The 18324-nt window shown below is 34.5% G+C and overlaps 1 protein-coding gene across 3 annotated transcripts in view; it reads left to right on the top strand.

Annotated features, from left to right (window-relative positions):
• The window catches only part of LOC100748446 (uncharacterized protein DDB_G0284459-like), a 47462-nt gene that overhangs the window by 19083 nt on the left and 10055 nt on the right, over nucleotides 1–18324 (top strand). The window contains exon 1 of one of the 3 annotated variants that reach the window (XM_024364484.2): nucleotides 13751–15424. The exons of the other annotated variants lie outside the window; for them this stretch is intronic. Coding sequence (XP_024220252.1) covers nucleotides 15371–15424 — 54 coding nt within the window. The 5' untranslated portion in view covers nucleotides 13751–15370. Of the gene's footprint in view, nucleotides 1–13750; nucleotides 15425–18324 lie in introns of those variants that run through there. 3 annotated transcript variants of the gene reach the window in all.

Below are 18324 nucleotides of genomic sequence, written 5' to 3'. Positions count from 1 at the left end.
GTTGTAGGACGTATCGATAAATAACTCTATGGAAAACGAGATTCGTTGAAATTTGCGAGAGATCGTGCAATCTTTTATTACAGAAAGCGATGATCGTTTGCCAGCGGAAGCTTCTTCGCCAGTATATTCAGTGCTTGAAAATTTATTATTCCGTCCCCGATTTTAAACATTCGGTATAAGTTATACGAGCTCAATGGACCGCGCAATCCGTTACGTTTGAATTCTTGTACACCTGAAGTTCTCGACATGGTAAAAATTTCATAAACGAAGAACGTAGATGACGAATAAAAGAAAATATGCCGTGTTATCGAAGTCGAGACCCACGTTCCATTAATTTATTATTACGTCTATGAAATTCTGATTTCGTTCGAAATAGGAAAGAACTGTAACATGCAATTTACGACCGATGAAACTAATGGTTCTGAAATGTTAAAATTTCGAAATTTTATGTGGGAAAATCTCGACTGTTATTCGACAGTGTTTTATATATTTTTAGTTTATTTGTAATAGGTACATACCTTTTTGATGTCGATATTGATTTTTGATTTTTGACGAAAGAACACATGCTCGCATTCCAGCTATGGGCTACGAAATCAGCTTCTTTTCATATTATCTGTATATTACAATAATTATTACGTATCTTCGGTTACTAGTTACATATATCGAAGTTTGTTGTGCTATTACGTTTATAGTAAAGAAAAAGATTCGGATAGTTTGTATAATTACTTTGAAAGAAAATGTTTCAACTACCGAGAATAAAGCAACGAAAACAAAGATTATTGATACATATGTTATAATAAACGCCATGTGTGATGTTACTGTCGATGGAAAATTAATAATGATCGATAGCGAAGATTTAAATAGAAACGTTAAACGAACAAGCCTACACGAATAAAAAATAAAAGATAATCGATAGATTTGCTTACCAACTTTGAAATAAGACCTTACGTTTTGATAATAGAATCTTTATACATATATGTGTATGTAAGTATCTCTGACACAATATACATTTATAAATTTACGCGTAAGAATTTAAATATAGAAGAAGAAATGTGTCAACGTTCTATAAAAGTATTTATACAAGTCTTAGATTCCATTAAAAATTAATGTCCGATTAAAACCACGCGCGAATATTATTTCTCGTGATTAATGTTCATACCGCTCACTGACACAGTGGTGGTTGACACATATGTTTTTTCAAAGTCATCAGCCTCGATCCATACGTCATCGGCTATCCAACAATTATATACCGTGAACAATTTGAATAATTTTTCTGCCAACGTGAGTTTGGTAGGTTGCTTTGTCGACGATGATCTTTACGAATATATTCTTGACATAATTGCATCGCTAATAGTGGATGGCATATATGGAGAATGCCCTTCGCTTTCTAATATGGACACGGGTTTTACTTTTCTTTTCGTCAGCACGCGAATACGTTCGCTCGTCCTGCTAATTCGTGCATGTAATTACAATTACCATTTAAACGGCACCTACACATCTTTTTAGCTTGCTAAATTAACGAGCTTAAAAGGTGCGCAAGTAATCGGTCTTTTTATCTTGTTTCGAGATACTGTACAACGATACGAACTATACACGATCCTGACTCTTCGTTATTCTCTCTTTCTCCGTGTATTAACCCTTTACACTCTAGAGGCGACCTCAGTCACCACGATGTTCCGTGCTGCAACTCCAACTGTTAGATTTCGGCATCTTCAATTGATGAGAGTGCAATATTGGTTTGTAGATTAGGAAGTGTAAAGTGTTGGACTTTAAAATGGAGATAAAGTATTTAATCTCATATCCCTTCGAAGCTAGTTCGGATTCGACGATCATGGCAAAAGTATTATAATTTAGAAACCCTAAAAAGTGGTTTTTGGGAGTGACATTAGCTCAAATGAAAATGAACTTGATTTTGAATTGTTGAAAAATGAGATCTATTATATTCAAGAATGCATCTTGGTGAATGCTTTATAAATTATCGCACAAAAAAAATACAGAAATTAATATTACAAAATCATATTTTCAAAGATGTAAATATAGATAAATTATTAGAATATAATGTTTTTGTAAGTTAATCTGTATATAAAATCAGTTTACGCTAGCTGTAAGACACGCGTCACGTATACGCTAAATCGTCCGGAGTTTCTGCTACGCCCGACCGAAAAAGTCGTCGAGAGCGAAGGGTTAAAAATTAACGCAAGTGTGCTCAAAGAAACGAAAATGATACTGCAAAGGAGGTTAATTTCAAAACATCTTTGCGGTCGCGACTTTCTTCTACTCTACGTCTCCGTATGACGGTAATAATAGCATAATCGCATAGAAATTTTCGCAATTTCACATCATCCAGTCCATATTCCCAGAGTACACAGAAGCGGCACTCGGGGTGACAAACCACTATGCCCGCCATTAATTTGATGTGACTGGCATTGGTATATCTGCGGCGCATGGTGCGCGCGCGAGCGACGTGCTGGTCAACTCAAAGAGAGCAGGAAGGGTACATCGAAAGAACGTCAACTGCACGTCGACGTCTGGCGCAGACGTAATGCCACGCGTGTATCCGGAGAACAGAATGCACGTGGCATGTGCGCAAAGTACCACGATTTTCGCGACATGCGCTATATGCCACGAGCAAAAGAAATACATACATAAGCTTTTCCCTCTCTCTTTCTCTACGTGTGTAGATTTGTTCACCGCTTGAACGCGAAGCGCAATCCGCGGTGACCTGTTGAAAACCGCGGGAAACGCTTATCGTTTGTTACGCATCGTGCGTGGAATGTGGCAATGGAATGGTAGAACAGCGAATGATACGTATACTATACTTATAATGTTGTATCATTATATCATTATATGTATTAGGTTGCTACACAAATTTCATCCGCAAGAGCACGTGTGCAAGTGTACATCTTTTACAAAATCAATTTCTAAAAACAATTTGTACATAATATACGTGTACAATATAACTATACTATAAATATTACAAATTTAAATTATCCATAGTATAATAAACGCTATATTTCAGGAAAGATTACACAGTTACTAATGTTATCGGTTTCTTCCTATAATTTCTTTTCTATGATTTGAAACGCGAACGCTTCTTTCCAAACTTATCTAATAAAGAGGAAGAAATGTTCGATTTACGTTTGGTCAAATGATAATATAATGGGATGGGGTTCGATCGAAAGTTAATTATATTAAAAAGTCAAGCTGTAAAGCGAAGTAATTTTAAATTCTTTATAAAAGTGAGCCTGCCTGGTAGTAATATCTCTTTTGCTACCTTCTTCCCTTCACATGCCGATATTTATTAATAATTGCCGGTATAGTATAATTATCCTGTTTTTACGACGACGTTGAAAGGAAGAACGGTCGATAGACGGAAGTGACCGGAACTTTCAACGTTTCTTCAAACGAGCAATTAAACATGATACAAAAATAAAATACAATTAATCGACATTTTTACTAGCGGCGTCGTTATAATAAGCGTGTGAAATTCAATGTTGCTTTATTTTTAGCAAATAGCCAGAGTTTATGATTCGATTCATATCAATGCATTAAATATATCGACATCCTTACAAAAAGTAATATCTTTTTAGAACGGAAATTTTGCCAGAATTTAAAAATTTCAAACACTTTTTGGAAATGAAAACACGATATTTTTGAAAAAATATGCACAGTAATTGTACATATTAAAGAAAGTAAAACATCTACTCATAAAGCAATAAATCTTCTGTCGAATCAAAATATACAAAACTAAAATATTGAATTACTCTGAAAATGACCTTAGATCATATTAAATTACCCTGAAAACCATCTTGAAGAATCCGTATATTCAATGACAATGAATTTTTTTAGGATCGTGTACAATTTTTTTACCTTCGTCCCATAATTCAACTCTAGTTCCACTTATAGAAAACATCCATTCGTATAACAGCATTTTTTTTATCGAATACCAGATAATCCTCGTAACAGCCAGTAGCAAAACTTAAAACCAGTGCACGACCTTAAAAATTTGTCAAATTTAACAAATTACTTAATTAATATCTCCCACAGCCGACATTTGAAAGCAAAATGATGTGCAAGAAGTACATATCAATAATGGAGGAATACTACTTTCTATAGTCTGTATTATCTACTTTGCGCTATTCCACTCTTCAATTATGTATAACATGTATACTTACTTTGTATCACAATATGGCGCCGTAATAAATTCCGCTGCGTCGAACTCACCGTCTTTCGAACAGGAGAAACCTTGATAATGAGCCTTAACATAATAGGTAAAGCATTTGAATCCGTAAAAAGGCCAAAATATCCAAAAAAAAGAAGGAATTGCAATTGAGCTCTATCGTCTGTGTTCGAGGTCAGTGCACAGTGCACAGCCATACTACACATAACTATATACTGTATTGTACTACGGAAGAAGTCGTGGAAAATTAGATTTACTGTTAGACATTAACCTAGCCTAACAGCCGATTAGAGCGTAGAATTTGATGGAATAATGATGAGATGAATAAAAGCGTTGAATTTTTTTCACGTTGTATTGGATTAAAATAATGTTATTTAATTATCAGAAAAAAAGATGTGAATATAATGTTAATACCTTCGTAAGTATTTGTGCTCGCCTCGCATAAATGCATTGCATAAAATTACTTATGATTATTCTTGCAGCCTGCATTTTTACTTCTCATCAAATAACACACATATTACATATATCGTTCAATGACATACAGCAATTATCAGTTGACTGGACTGCGGCCAGGTAAATATACGATAGAAATGTTCCCCTCCGTGGTCCAAATAGACGGTCATTTTTTTTTTATTTGCCTCCAGCTGGTTTATCTATGTAGCTTAAATCAAGAAGCTGCTATGCTTCGCACCAATTACGAAGTTATGTTTTGTAAAAATCGCAAAACTTCTAAAAAGCTTCCACCGTTAAAAAATTTCCTAAATTTGAAGAAGATATTAAAGTATCGTTATTATATATATCTACATAATATACATGATTTATCATTTCGACCCTATGTTAAACTTTTTCTTGAAACATCGAAGATCTTTATATTTGTTTAAACGAGATTGGAGAGTATAAATTGGGAAACCATATTCAAGGTAACGTTGTATGCAAGAAGCAACTTTTCTTAGTACCTGTATCCAAAAAATGTTTAAATGACATAAAGCGGCAAGAACATTACATTGGAGGAAAATGGACTATTGCATGCTTCTAAGTTCTTATAGAATTTTATTCTGTAAATTTCCGTAAAAGATATTCCAAACTACTCCATATAAAACCATGCCTTCGCAATAAATATACCATGCAGTCTACATGTACGAGACGATAGCACAAATAAAACGAAATATGTAAAGGGTGAAACAGTAGCAGCGTGCCATAAAAGGTTGTCACGAATGTAAAACGAACGGGACGGTAAGAAGTATCGCGAAAAGGACACAAATTTCTGTTGAGAGTTGGTCACAGAAACCCACGGGGTCACGTATAAATCAAAGTCGGAGCCATTAAATTCTAGAGTTACGATAACACATGAACTTTTTCCACGCCTAGCTGCGCAACCTATCTCCATTGTTACGAACAAGCAAGACAATGGGCAGATATTACGAAGCACAAGCGGGAAGCACAGAAGTGGCGGAAGAAAAAGAGGAGGCAACTAGAGAACTCGAGTTCCTCGGCGTCTCACAGCGATGGCCCGCGGCTGTCCATTAGATCGAACGTGCACGATAGCCTAGCTACGATTGTCGCGTCGTATCAACCTTCTATAAAAATGATAAATCGCTATGAAGAGAAAATATGAAATGTTTAAAGCTTTGAAGACGTGGGATCTCCTATGGATGTGTGTTAGTTTTTATTAATTTAAAAAGTAAGGTTTATTAAAGAAACACAACATAAGCTGACCATTTAATTTTTGTTTTGTACTTTTGCTTATCGAGTCACTAAGAACCGAAGGGATATGAATGCGAAGAATAAATGAAAAGAACAACAAGACTAAACGCAGAATAGTAGTACAGGTTATACAATATAGATTTAACGTTTATGGTTGATTAAAAGTGGCAAACTATGTTTAAGGATTTGCAAAATAGAACGTCAGGAAGGCCGATAAGAAATAATGGAATCTCTCGCTCGCGCCGAGGTTAGACGTAAACATACGCGTCGAATCTGTAATAGAGTCGGCGAAGCGGCCATAGGGCTGGCTGAACACCTTTTTATGTGTTTCCCCAGTACCTATGCGGTGTGTTTTCGCGCTTCTTATAGTATTCGCGTAATACGCCATATATCAATTTTTCTCAGTGAAACATTATTAGGATTCTACAGTATTATTTTATGAATTTCCCATTCTGTTATTTAATGAAATACGCACAGTATAATCCGATGAAACAGCCAACGATTTTCTTGCTGATATTTTCAATGTTCGATCAAACCACTGCTGCCAACAAAGAAAGTGCAGCTCGCTTTAGATTAGTCAAGTTACCTGAATATCGAAGCAAGATACCCATTAAAATTAGATACGGTGTATAGACAAGTGGTAATTGCTTATGGACAGAATAGATACAGTTATTTGACAATTATAGCTGTTTGTTCGCTGCGCAACAAAATATAACGAAATGTAGGAGATGATCTGAAATTTATGACCGATAATGTATATGATATACCGTGCTATTTCTGAGCAACCTTGCGCGTACCATCTGCTGGATATATGTAGGATATATGTAGATAGGAATTTTACGATTTCCGTGGTATAATAATGCTTTATAATAACAAGACAAAGGTATAAATATCTTACAGGGGCGGAAAATCTGGCTAATTTTTGCGTATATAATTCTTTTGAACATGTACTTCTTACAACAGATAAAAGAGTTAACACATAATAAATAGCAGCATCGTATGGAAAATTGAATCGAAAAGCACGAAATATCACAAAATTTTAGCATTTTAATTTTAATTTCAAATACACAAATAGCAAATGTATATTCTTCTTACGAAGACAGCAGAAGAGTTTAATAAATTCTTTTAGGAATTTTTACGCGATACTCAATTCTATTACCCAAAAACTTGAAATGTGCGCGATAACGAAACAGCAAATTAAGATAACTTTTATAGAGATGTAAGGAAGGATATGTGAAGAGAAAGTAAACGCTACTTCTGATGAATAGGAGTAAGAAAATTGCTTTTATATTTAGAACCATCGTTTCAAATTCTGACAAATTAAATTTTTCAACTCACGTGTCTTTTGTTTTATATGGCGAATACAATTCAGTGAATAGAAAGTGACCTTAATTGTAAGATCCTAACAATCTTTCCTTTTTTTACTAAATTGATTCTACTGAACAAAGGAATGCATCAATATACAGCATTTTATAAGCCAATAAAGGATTATACGAGCGAACAACAGAAGATTGTGATCTTATGCTTGAAAAAATTTTATTTCAAATAAAAATAGAAAATAACAATTTGGCAAAATGCATTATTTTGAAATAAATTTCTATTCTGGTTAATTCTTATAAATAATGCGATGAGTGGATGTTTCAAAGCTCGTCTAAGTAGAATTGATTTCGCAGATCATGTTCCTTGACTCGTGAAAGTTTAGCATAATATGAGACATTGGGATTGTACTTTTCATTTATCAAATATTGTGTTGTATATCTACATGGATCGTTCAACCAGCGATTAAACGCAACGTAAGATTTTCGCGATGATAAATTAAAAGATTTTGTTTCACACATTGAAACGTACCAAGGAAAATAACTTCTTTATCAAAGTAACAATATTTGTGCTTTGCAAGTAGCGCATTCCGATTACTACTATCGCATCTTACAAAGTACGATAAATGCAGGAAATTTGTTAAAACTTACGATAGGATTAAGCGAATTGTTTGAAAAGTGTTCTAAATACGCGAACAGGAACAAACAAAGTGAAATGTTATGTCAATTTTTATCGAAGAAGACAATGAGGAAAATCTAATATAACAGAGATTATTGAAATAGGATTCCATTCCACAGAAGAAAAACATAGTAACTCACATTTTTTTATTTCTATGGAGAAGTAATTTAAACATGTCAAGAAAAAGATTAACAAATACAATAAATTTTTTTATTTCTTAACGTTTTAAAATTTAAAAGTTGTTTCACATCATAAAGTTACATACAATGTTTATCTGATGAAATTACATACTTATTCTTACGTTACAGTAAAATATATATATTTATTCTATGTATATATACTAAATTTGTACATAATTTATTAGTATTTATTCAATACGCTATCTTACAGTGTCACTGACTTAAAAGAGTTCACGTTCACGTTCACGTTGAACATGTTCGAGGCTAGAGCACAGATCCAAACTGACTTTCGCTCCATATTCGTTCTGTTACGAAAACCAAGCCCCTCCTACATTTTTGTAGCGCATCGTATGCTCCATTACGTACATTCCGCTCTGGTTGTCACTTATTCTCCTCTTTACTTCCATGCGCATTCAACGAAATTGATTTAACTTTAATTCATCATGATATAACTTTTTACATTTGCATTTTTGAAGACAATTTACATTGTTGAATTTTATTTTCTAATACTGTGGGTATGAAAGGGAATTTCAAAGGTTTATTTAGCATTTTTTGTCGGTTCCTTTTTCCACCTAAATTTAACGATTTCATTATGTTTGGGGAAATTCAATTACGACGCTATCACAAACAACTTTGTTTATGAAAGTGCTACTAATAATTTTTCGATCGGTCACTGATTTTCTAAACTTTTTTCTAGTGATACTGGCCTTAAGGACAAAGAATGGAATAGACAAGTTAAGCAATAAACAAATCAGCTGCAGAAACGAAACTGGTGTGAAATTTAGGTCGATATTAAATTAATATTCTTTTAACGATCGTTCCGCTCCAATTTTCATTCGCATTCCGTTGATTACGTTGAAATATTAGTAGGAATTATAGACGTTCTTTCTAGTTGTTGCTTTTTCAATAGAAATTCGCCCTGAAGTGAATAATTGTCGTTGCATATTAAGACGTCAGTTTTGAACGATACGTGTCGTATGATGTACGTCATAGATACATATATTATTATTTTTGCCATTAAATTTCACTTTTACTTGGTTATTTAAGTTATAAATTATAAGAGTTAATTAAGGGAACTGAAATTTAGAAATCGTTATTTGCATGGTTTCCATTAACGGGACCAAGTTCAACGCGTATTTATGATTTCAAGTTAATTAGAATACCTAAGTTTCACCTCACAAGGTTGAGAAATATTATATACTTATGTGAAACAATGATTCCATTCGTTGCGCTTATGAACTGTTCGGTCTATACATATGTATTATTTTCTAATTTGTAATCAAGATGCTGTTTTATTTCTAGAGAATTAAATAAAATATCACATTTTTTATAAATTTGTACAGGATTTTAGAAAGGAAGTTGGCTGTGCCAATACTTTTGTTCATTACTATATGATTCGCCTTAAGAATAGGTATTTCATACGTTTCTATCATTATCTATCGTTTGTATTCTATAATAGGAAACTTGTGAGATACAATTTAGGTTGGCCAGTACCATACATACCCATTAGGCAACTGCTCCCCTGTTCCTCTTGTTTCCCGACGAAAAGTACAGTGTCAAGTAGCGGTACGTATGGAATGTATGTTTAACCCAGATCGTTCACGGTACAACATTGTGCTAGACGTTCTCGATAAAATCACGAGCATCGATAATGGTAGATGCTGGCATGCTGCCGAATGACTGCTCCTTTTTAAAAGTAATCAACCATTTGGTTCGTACAAGGATGTGAAATCTCGCTCGTCCTCGTTTATATCCTACGTCTCCTCTTTGGGAGTATCGAGCGAAATTGTTGGCACGCGGCGACGATTTTACCAACGAGGAAACCGAGACCGAGAAAGCGTAACAAAACGAGATAATTATTAATTGTATGGACAGAATATGACCAAGAAAAGTTGTCGACTTTAATAACGTTACAAAAATCGACTAGAGAAAGAAAGAAATTGACATGTATTTAGTTCAAGAGACGCGTTTTACGTACAACACGCTCGTGTATTACGATTTTACGATAAACCAACCGAGAATTTTTGAGCTTACGCTGGTTAAACGAGAGAGTGAGAATAAGACAAGCTGACCAAGCGTGTTGTAAGAAATGATTCCTTTTACTTACTGTGAACTTACCGTGTATCCAGCATCCAATTAAGTGAATTCCGGTCGATTAAATTCATTTATTAAGGCTTGAGCTCCGTATCGAACGAACGAAAGTAGAAGAATATAGAAAATGTTACAGGTAGCTGTGTCCGTGCTGTAACGAAACCCGTTTCTTAAATATCGAACACGAGATCGACACCCTTAAAGTTAACGAGAAAGCAGGACAATATTCTCCGCATAGTCGATCCTTATCTACAAAAAAATATATTCCAGTTTCCAGTAGAACCTCCATTATCCGAACGTCTACTATACAAATGTTTACTGTACCAATGTTCTAAAACTAAATTAAATATACAATCATTTCAAATGGAATAATTTCAATTTATCATATTTTCTAAACAATTCGTACGATAATTAGTTGGGAGGAAAAAATTCGTACGCTGTATTGAATGAAAGAGAAACATTTCGTATGGATTATCCAGATTTCCAATGCATTAGCTTTGCGTGGATAATTCATAAGACAAATTCCAGCAAGCCAAGTAAAATGTAAAATACTTAATTGATCGAAAGTTGTCGGAAAGAAGTGCAGTAAGATGGCTATACTAGACTGCTATAACAGAAACAAATTGTCTATGAGAGAATGAGACTAAGAAAATTTCTTAGTCTCATATTTTATTCATTGTCGATGTTTATGGATTTAAAATCGACTTTCTTCGTTGAAAGTCAACATTTGTAAAGAAAATTTTGATTTGTTCGATTTAAAGTGTTTTCTCTTTTTGGTTGCTATGTATTCGTGTCTGAAGAATCCTATTAATTATATGCTTTATCAAAGGATTAATGTTGTAGAGCGGAGTTTGAATTTTTGATGATATAGGAATACAATAATTCTGATTTTTGGGTGATTGCTGGTTTATCGGATTACAGATTATCTCTTACAATTAATTGGAGTTCGAATTTAAAATCTTACATTTAGAAGGAGTATCTGCCTCCGCAAGTATTGCAAAAACTTTTCAACCGTTCTCTGGTTTGTTAAAGATATGTTTATTCCATTGTAACCGCAGTTGGATAAGAGCAGACCTCGAGCTCCATGGCACAGCATAAGTCGTCGCACGAATGCGGCACCGTAAATTTCAAATATCGTGTAAACCGATCGAACAATGTGACGTCTGACTCTGACGCAAATTGTTATCTCTCCAAGGTATCGATTCTCCACTTTATTCCTTTCCCGTTGTTAGCCATATGTCGCACGACGTGTTGCATGGTATTGTTTCGAGTAGCGACAAAGGGTTCGGAAGCTACAAGCCGGTAGCTCTCGCTCGACGAGTTGAAATGAAGAACCGAGGGTAATTACGCACTCTCTTTGAAATAATCGAACGAGATTCCTGTTACTTGAGAAATGGACGTGTTATACAGGGTGTGTCATTTGGCTCGTTCACGCTGCATATACAGAATGTCCCAGATTTTTCCTACAAAATAGTGAAAAAAGATCTTATAAATGTAAGTAACTATAAATATAGGCTATAGAAGTATTAGAACATTTGGCTGATTTACAGTAACAGTATATACGTGAATTTGACCAAAGTAAAAATGAATTAATGACAAATTAATAATTTAAAAAAACACTTAATTATATCAATTTCTTCACATTTTCATCAAACTAAAGAAATCCGTTTACGATAGAAAATCATGACTAGCTTGAAAATGACTGGAAAAGAAAAAGAATATAGAAAAGGGTGAAACTGGGTACCAAATAGTTCCCAGAGTCACGAACTATATCGTCGTGTCCGATTGCGAAAAGTTGACGCAGTCAGCTTGACAAGGCGTATCGCTTAAAAGGTCGTGGACGTACGGAAAGGCCCGCACAAAAGGTATCCCTTTGTTGTACACCTGTCTTTGCTCGGTTATGTTCGCGTATGCAAATGTAACACGAGCATACGTACCCGCATGGCACGGCCACGCTCGAGTGTTTGCGCGTAACGTCATACTCGTGAAGCATTTTCACGTGGATACGTAAGACTTTAATAACAATAGCGATTATGATCGGAGATTATTATTTTGTAAGTTAAATCTAGGCTAGTAAATAAGATAAGATTTTGTTGCGCGAGGACAGAATATAATACATTTCTCGTTTCTAAATGTAAAAAGTTTCTGGCTGTTATACGTTTTTATTATAACGTATTTATACGTTCATAATGCAGCTATCACATATACCCGGCTCTTTTTTAAACACGTGCAATATTCATTCGCATCTTATTTGAATGGGTAACATTTCGAAAAAAGTCATGGTGATAAGAACGTTAAATGATAACAATTAATCTACGTAACACCGTGATTCGACGCGTGGTGACGTAACGTGTAGCAATAAGTAGTGGCTTTCCCCTAAAACCGGAAACTGAACGATTAGTTCGTTTACACAGGTTATGAACACTAAAGGATGTTCCAGTGGAATGATGAGTAACATGTTTGTCAAGTTTATCGTTGTTCTGGATCTTGAATTTCCGAAATTAAATGTCCGAGTAGTATATAATAGAACGTTACTATAGAATGATGGTTATTCGAAATGTAATAAAATTTGTAAAATTCCATTTTCATTTCAAATTTGGAAAATTGAAGCGTAGACTAAATTGTGAATGAAAATAGTCTAAAAATTAGTAAATGGCATGAAAATTCTTGAAATATACATGTTATACTCTCAATCTTTCGTTAATTTATGCATTAATATACAGGGTGGTTGGTAACTGGTGGTACAAGCGGAAAGGGGGTGATTCTACGCGAAGAAAGATGTCGAAAATACAGAATAAAAATTTTTTTTTTTTTAATTTTTCCATCGAGACAACGATCTACAGTGAGATCTGTTATAACGAGACACGATAAAGTGCACGCGTACCCAGTGAAAAGTCAAAGTCGATTTTCTCGAAAACAAAGCGTCAAACGAAAAATTTTTATTTTATATTTTCGTCTTCTTTTTTCGCGTAGAATCGTCCCCTTTCCGCTTGTACCACCAGTTACCAACCACCCTGTATATTATTGCTATTATATGTATTACTTTATATGCACACTATAATTTCTATATTAAATTAACATGTCTTCTTACAAATTTGATTAATATCCCTTTAATACCGTTATTTCAATTTTATACTAATACGTGTATCGAATAAAATAAATTGTTCGGTAAGTAGATTCGGTTAAGAGACTGCTTGCGCAATGAGACATTGATATAGTAAAATATTTGAACAATTATATAGTATCTAAAGTGGCATTTATTAACATTAAAAGCTAACACTATGGATTAAAATTAATTAAAAGACGATAAATTATCCGAATTTTAAATATCAGAATAGGAATATAAAACTAAAAGCAAATGACTCTCTTTCCTATCTTAATGTTGTATCGCTGTTCTAATCCTAAAGCTACTAATAATAAATGGATAATGTGCAGCGATTTACGGATAAAAGTGTACATATAATATTTACATGTTATGCCCCACAATTCGATTTTGTTTCGCGTGTATCTTTACAACGATCAGCTCATCGTTATCGTTGCCGTTATCATTGTCCTGTAGGTTACACCCAGATAACGAGCAGTCTTTAAGAGAGCGGTTAGTTCTACGTTTCTTCTCGCGGAACGCGGTCTTTGTTCAATCGCGTCGCGTTGGAGCGCGGTAAACGCCTGCTCGCGATGGTAATTTCATCGTTGTTGTATCGTTGAACCACTCGAACTCACCGTGTTCTCGCCAAATTTACGATTATGCGATAAATCTCGCGTTATTGAGGTAATTTTTACCGTAGAAGCTATTCTTCACGGTGGTTATTCAGTGTTTAGCGCATTAGTGAACAATACTGAATAAAAAGAAAAAAGAATGAAAAGAAAGACAAGGTGACGAGACGGAAGGACACACGATGCAACGACTCCAAGGAAGATTGATTTACACAACCGATGGGATATCTTCCTCGAAACGCGAGTTCAAGCCTGTTGAAGTCAATTAATTCTGGCCAATTAACGCCATATAACGTCAATTACAGATTCGTCGAGTCACGACGATGTACTCCCAAGAAATCGTAGTACCGTTACTCTCAAAGTTACTTTTACAACAACGTGGTCGCATTTCTGTTTCGCTATCTCTCGTCTGTCCCATCATTTGTCAGCTTTTATATTTCTATAAAAGTTATTTTCTTTTTTTCGTCTCTCTTTTTCTGTTTCTTTTAATTAATCCTTTTTCTTTTTTAACAAGACATTTGTGATGCGTGGTCAACAATCCGAACGTTCAACTTTATTCCTAAGCTATATATGTATCGAGCTTAGTTACGTGTGTTTGCTAACGAACAAACGTATACCATGATGCGTGTTAATAGCGTAACCAGCTGTTACGGATACATGTGTCGAATGCAAAGACGGAAAAAATATTTTCGTAGCGAAACAAGATACGCGTTCTGCGTCAAAGAGAACTGTCAATTAAATAACGCGATAAAAACGGGGAAAATAATCGAATATTGCATTCGTTTTGCATTTTACAATTGCATTTTAAAGAAAGACTATGTTTCATCGTGGTTCGAAGCTGCAACTTTAGTACCGAGATAACTGAATCGCAAGAATATATTTGTTTCATTTCTGAGGAATGCTAAATTTCTATTGAAATATGTACATATAACGGATAAAAGCGGAACGTGAGATAAAGAAAGCAGAAAGAGCAATAAAGTAGAGAAATAAAAGTAAAATAAAGTAAAAATAAAAACTCAGTGAATTATATGTATATGTCAGAATTCTGATTGTAGAGCAATTCAACGGTTACAAAAATCGTGAAAAGCTTGCATCATTCGAAACACGTTTTCTTGTTCCTCCTACTTCACCAACCAACAACCACGCTGTAAACCACCGATAATTCAAGCTAACACAAACAATCCGTGTAAATAAGCATGATCACAATAACCAGAAATCCGTGAAAGATATTTCCTCAACGAGGAGGAATGCAACCCGGAGAATTCGATGAATCAACTTAGAAGCATCTCTCTTAAAAATATCGGTTCGTTTCCAACGAGACAGAGGTATGCCATTCAAAGAAACCACTGTTCTTTAAACGAAAATACGGTCTGATCGATGCAAAGAAGCACAAAGTGATGTACGAGGTGATGAAGAAGTCCTGTAGACTTATCTCAAAGTTGCTAAAAAGAGCAAATAATATATAAAAGAGGAACGAGGTGGGCGGTAAGAGAGAATCATCGAAAGAATGTCGTGCAGGAAGAAGATCGACTCGAAACTCTGGCTGGAGTATACTCAAACGGTAAGAATCGATTGTATTCGTGCATCGTGATAACGGTTATCCGTATCCCCCAGACCTAACCGAGGGCTAGCGAACCGGGTTTCTAAGGTAACCGAGTTAATAAATCGATGAGACGTTATCGTGCAGGATTGAGTTCGCTGCTTCCAAAGCGAATATTCTCGTTGATTGTGCCTTTTTTTGTTTCTTTCTTTCTTTCGTATTCTTTTCTTTCTCCGTTCGTTGTAATAGAGTCGTGATCGTGAACGAGACAATCGTAACGCTTTATGCTATTCGACGCTTTCATTCATTCAACCCTTAAAAGTATAATTCTTCCAACGATAATAAAGCATTTTGACTTTGACACTTTTAAGTATCGGAGAAAAGTAATAGTGACGGGAGACCACTTTCTTCATTTCCACTTGTTTAATAACAATAAGAATATGTATCATATATACACTGTATAACAAGCACTGTGGCTGTGAGATTAAAAAACATACAGTGGCTTGTTACCATATAGCAACATTATACATTTAAAGGTTAAAACGAGCAGCGAAACTCTCCTATTACGTCGAGAAAATTACATCTCATCATGAGATTCTCATGTTTCTTCTGCTAAGCAAAGTTTCGCGAAAAAAAAGAGAATCTTGAAGAACGTTCTCGTTTAATATTGAAATATTTCCATTAAGATGAGCATATTGTTTATTCGAGAGTTGACTCAATTGTATGAAATACATATGTTATTCGAGTATTTCTTATTGACGTCAAATATTAGGTAAAACAGTTTCGTCAGGATCGAATTGTCATTTCATAAACTACGAGTTTTTCTTTAATTAACTCTAAATGCTTGTGATTAAAATATGCTCGATATAATTTCACGAGACATAACGAAAATAAATTTCATAAATGAAAAACATTTAATGGCAGTGTTATTACTCTATTGGTTTTGGGAATAAAAGTTGTCCTACTTTTTTCGGTACTTAATATCAAACTTATATAACGAAGTTTATAAACATTTCTTGAACTGATCTGATTCCTTTCTCCCTCTTTTTTTATCCTCTATGAAATTAATAATGATATTTTATAGGAAGTCTACAAACTGTTTACAAAATTTTGATAAAGATCACAATTTATTGAGTTTCAGTCCAATCGTGTGTTTACATATTTGCACGCGTTTTACTATCTAACATATTTCAAGTACAACAAAATCACTCTACATATATAAAAAATGATTAACATCTCAACAGGATAATATGCTAAAATGTATTTACGGATGTAATAATATACTCATCTCATCAATTTCATCTCATTCATAAGCCATAGTAAATAGTTCTTCAATTTTCTTAACTTCATGAAGAATTTTAATAGCATATTATAATAATAATATATAAATGATATATGAAGAATTTTAGTAATACAGTAGAACTGTATTAACATCCGCCATTTCTTTACGTAACTGTATTTTTCTAACACAAAACGATACTTACTTAAATATATACTTGACCGTTTACATCAACAAGAGGAACAAGAAGGAAATTAATAACATACTAACATAATAAAAATAACGTAGTAGCGACATACCAAAGCTTCCCGTTGCAATATTCTTCGCATAAATTCCGGAATTAGTAGTAGTAAACGGACCATATTCGTATCGAGATCCGTATTATTAGTTATTCCTGATGATTACACGTTGCTAAATTACGAGGTGTCAAAAAACGTCAAATCCCCTGCAAACGGTCGGTAGATGGTTGTCGCCAGTTTCCGCTCGGTAATTAAGATGTATGTGAATTGAAGGTATCACGCAGAGGTAACTTCTACAAAAAGTCTGTGCGAAGGTCTCGACGAAGTCGTTAAGGAGGCAATTGCACAACCACGGGCCAGGCGCCAACCGGTAGAATCTCGTTTTCTAGGACAATCGGCGTTCCTAGGTAGTGGAGAACGATCTTATTCAGGGCAAGATCAAGAACGACCGTTCGTGTCGATAACATTCCAACACCGCTGATATTTGGTGTCGTTCTGGGAACTTGAGAAACTTTACTATAAATGGTACTCATTCTGTACGCGTAAGGCTTGATTAAAATCGATAGACTAACTTGATACTTTTTTTATGTACGATAGGATTAAGATTCAGAGATGGCATGCTTCTTTTATTTATTTTATTGATCACTGGAAGATCGTAGGCAATGTGTTTAGTCTGAAAAGGAGCGATGGATTTTCTATCTCCCTAGTGGAAATGCGAGAAAGATAATTTCATCGACTGCTTCTTTTGGTTAGGAGATACTATCATCTTTTTGAATAAAAACTTATATCTACATAGACTGTCAACACTTTTTTGCAAAATAATCGATTTAATTCGTTAGAAATCTTGCAAAATCAACCGCAAAACTCCGAGAATGCTAAATAACAAGAACACTACTATCTCTCAATAATAGCATGCCGTAATCCTGAATACTACTCGAGTCAGCTGTTCGTTACTTTGCTTCCCGTGACGTATGTAGATATCTGAGCAAGTTAACTTCACAATTTATCTAAAAAAGGGCATGTCGTATTCATTTTTATGTTATATCTGGTCTATAGATAGTCTTACCTGTTTTCATTCGATCACGAACAAGTTATACATAGAAAAAGTGCGCACAAACATTCGTGCACGCGTGAATGCGGAACAGGACTCTTTCTCTCTCTCTTTACCTGCTTTTCTTACTTTCTTCCTTCTCTTCGTCTGACTCTGGCTCAGGGCTGCACTTATAACTCAAGATTCTTCAGATTTTTATCAACCGTCTACTTAATAAATTAGACTCTACTATATATGTGCGTATAGACAAAAGGGAAAGACATTGTTTCAGTACTAATGAAAATAAAAAAAAAATTTATTAAATTATAATACAAAAACGTTAAAGTATTGTTTACCATTATAGAATTTCTGT

The sequence above is a fragment of the Bombus impatiens genome, unplaced genomic scaffold (assembly GCF_000188095.3).
Source record: "Bombus impatiens unplaced genomic scaffold, BIMP_2.2 scf_0099, whole genome shotgun sequence".
Lineage (NCBI taxonomy): Eukaryota > Metazoa > Arthropoda > Insecta > Hymenoptera > Apidae > Bombus > Bombus impatiens.
The sequence above is the reverse complement of the archived record's forward strand: the minus strand, read 5'-3'. Positions and strand labels throughout refer to the sequence as shown.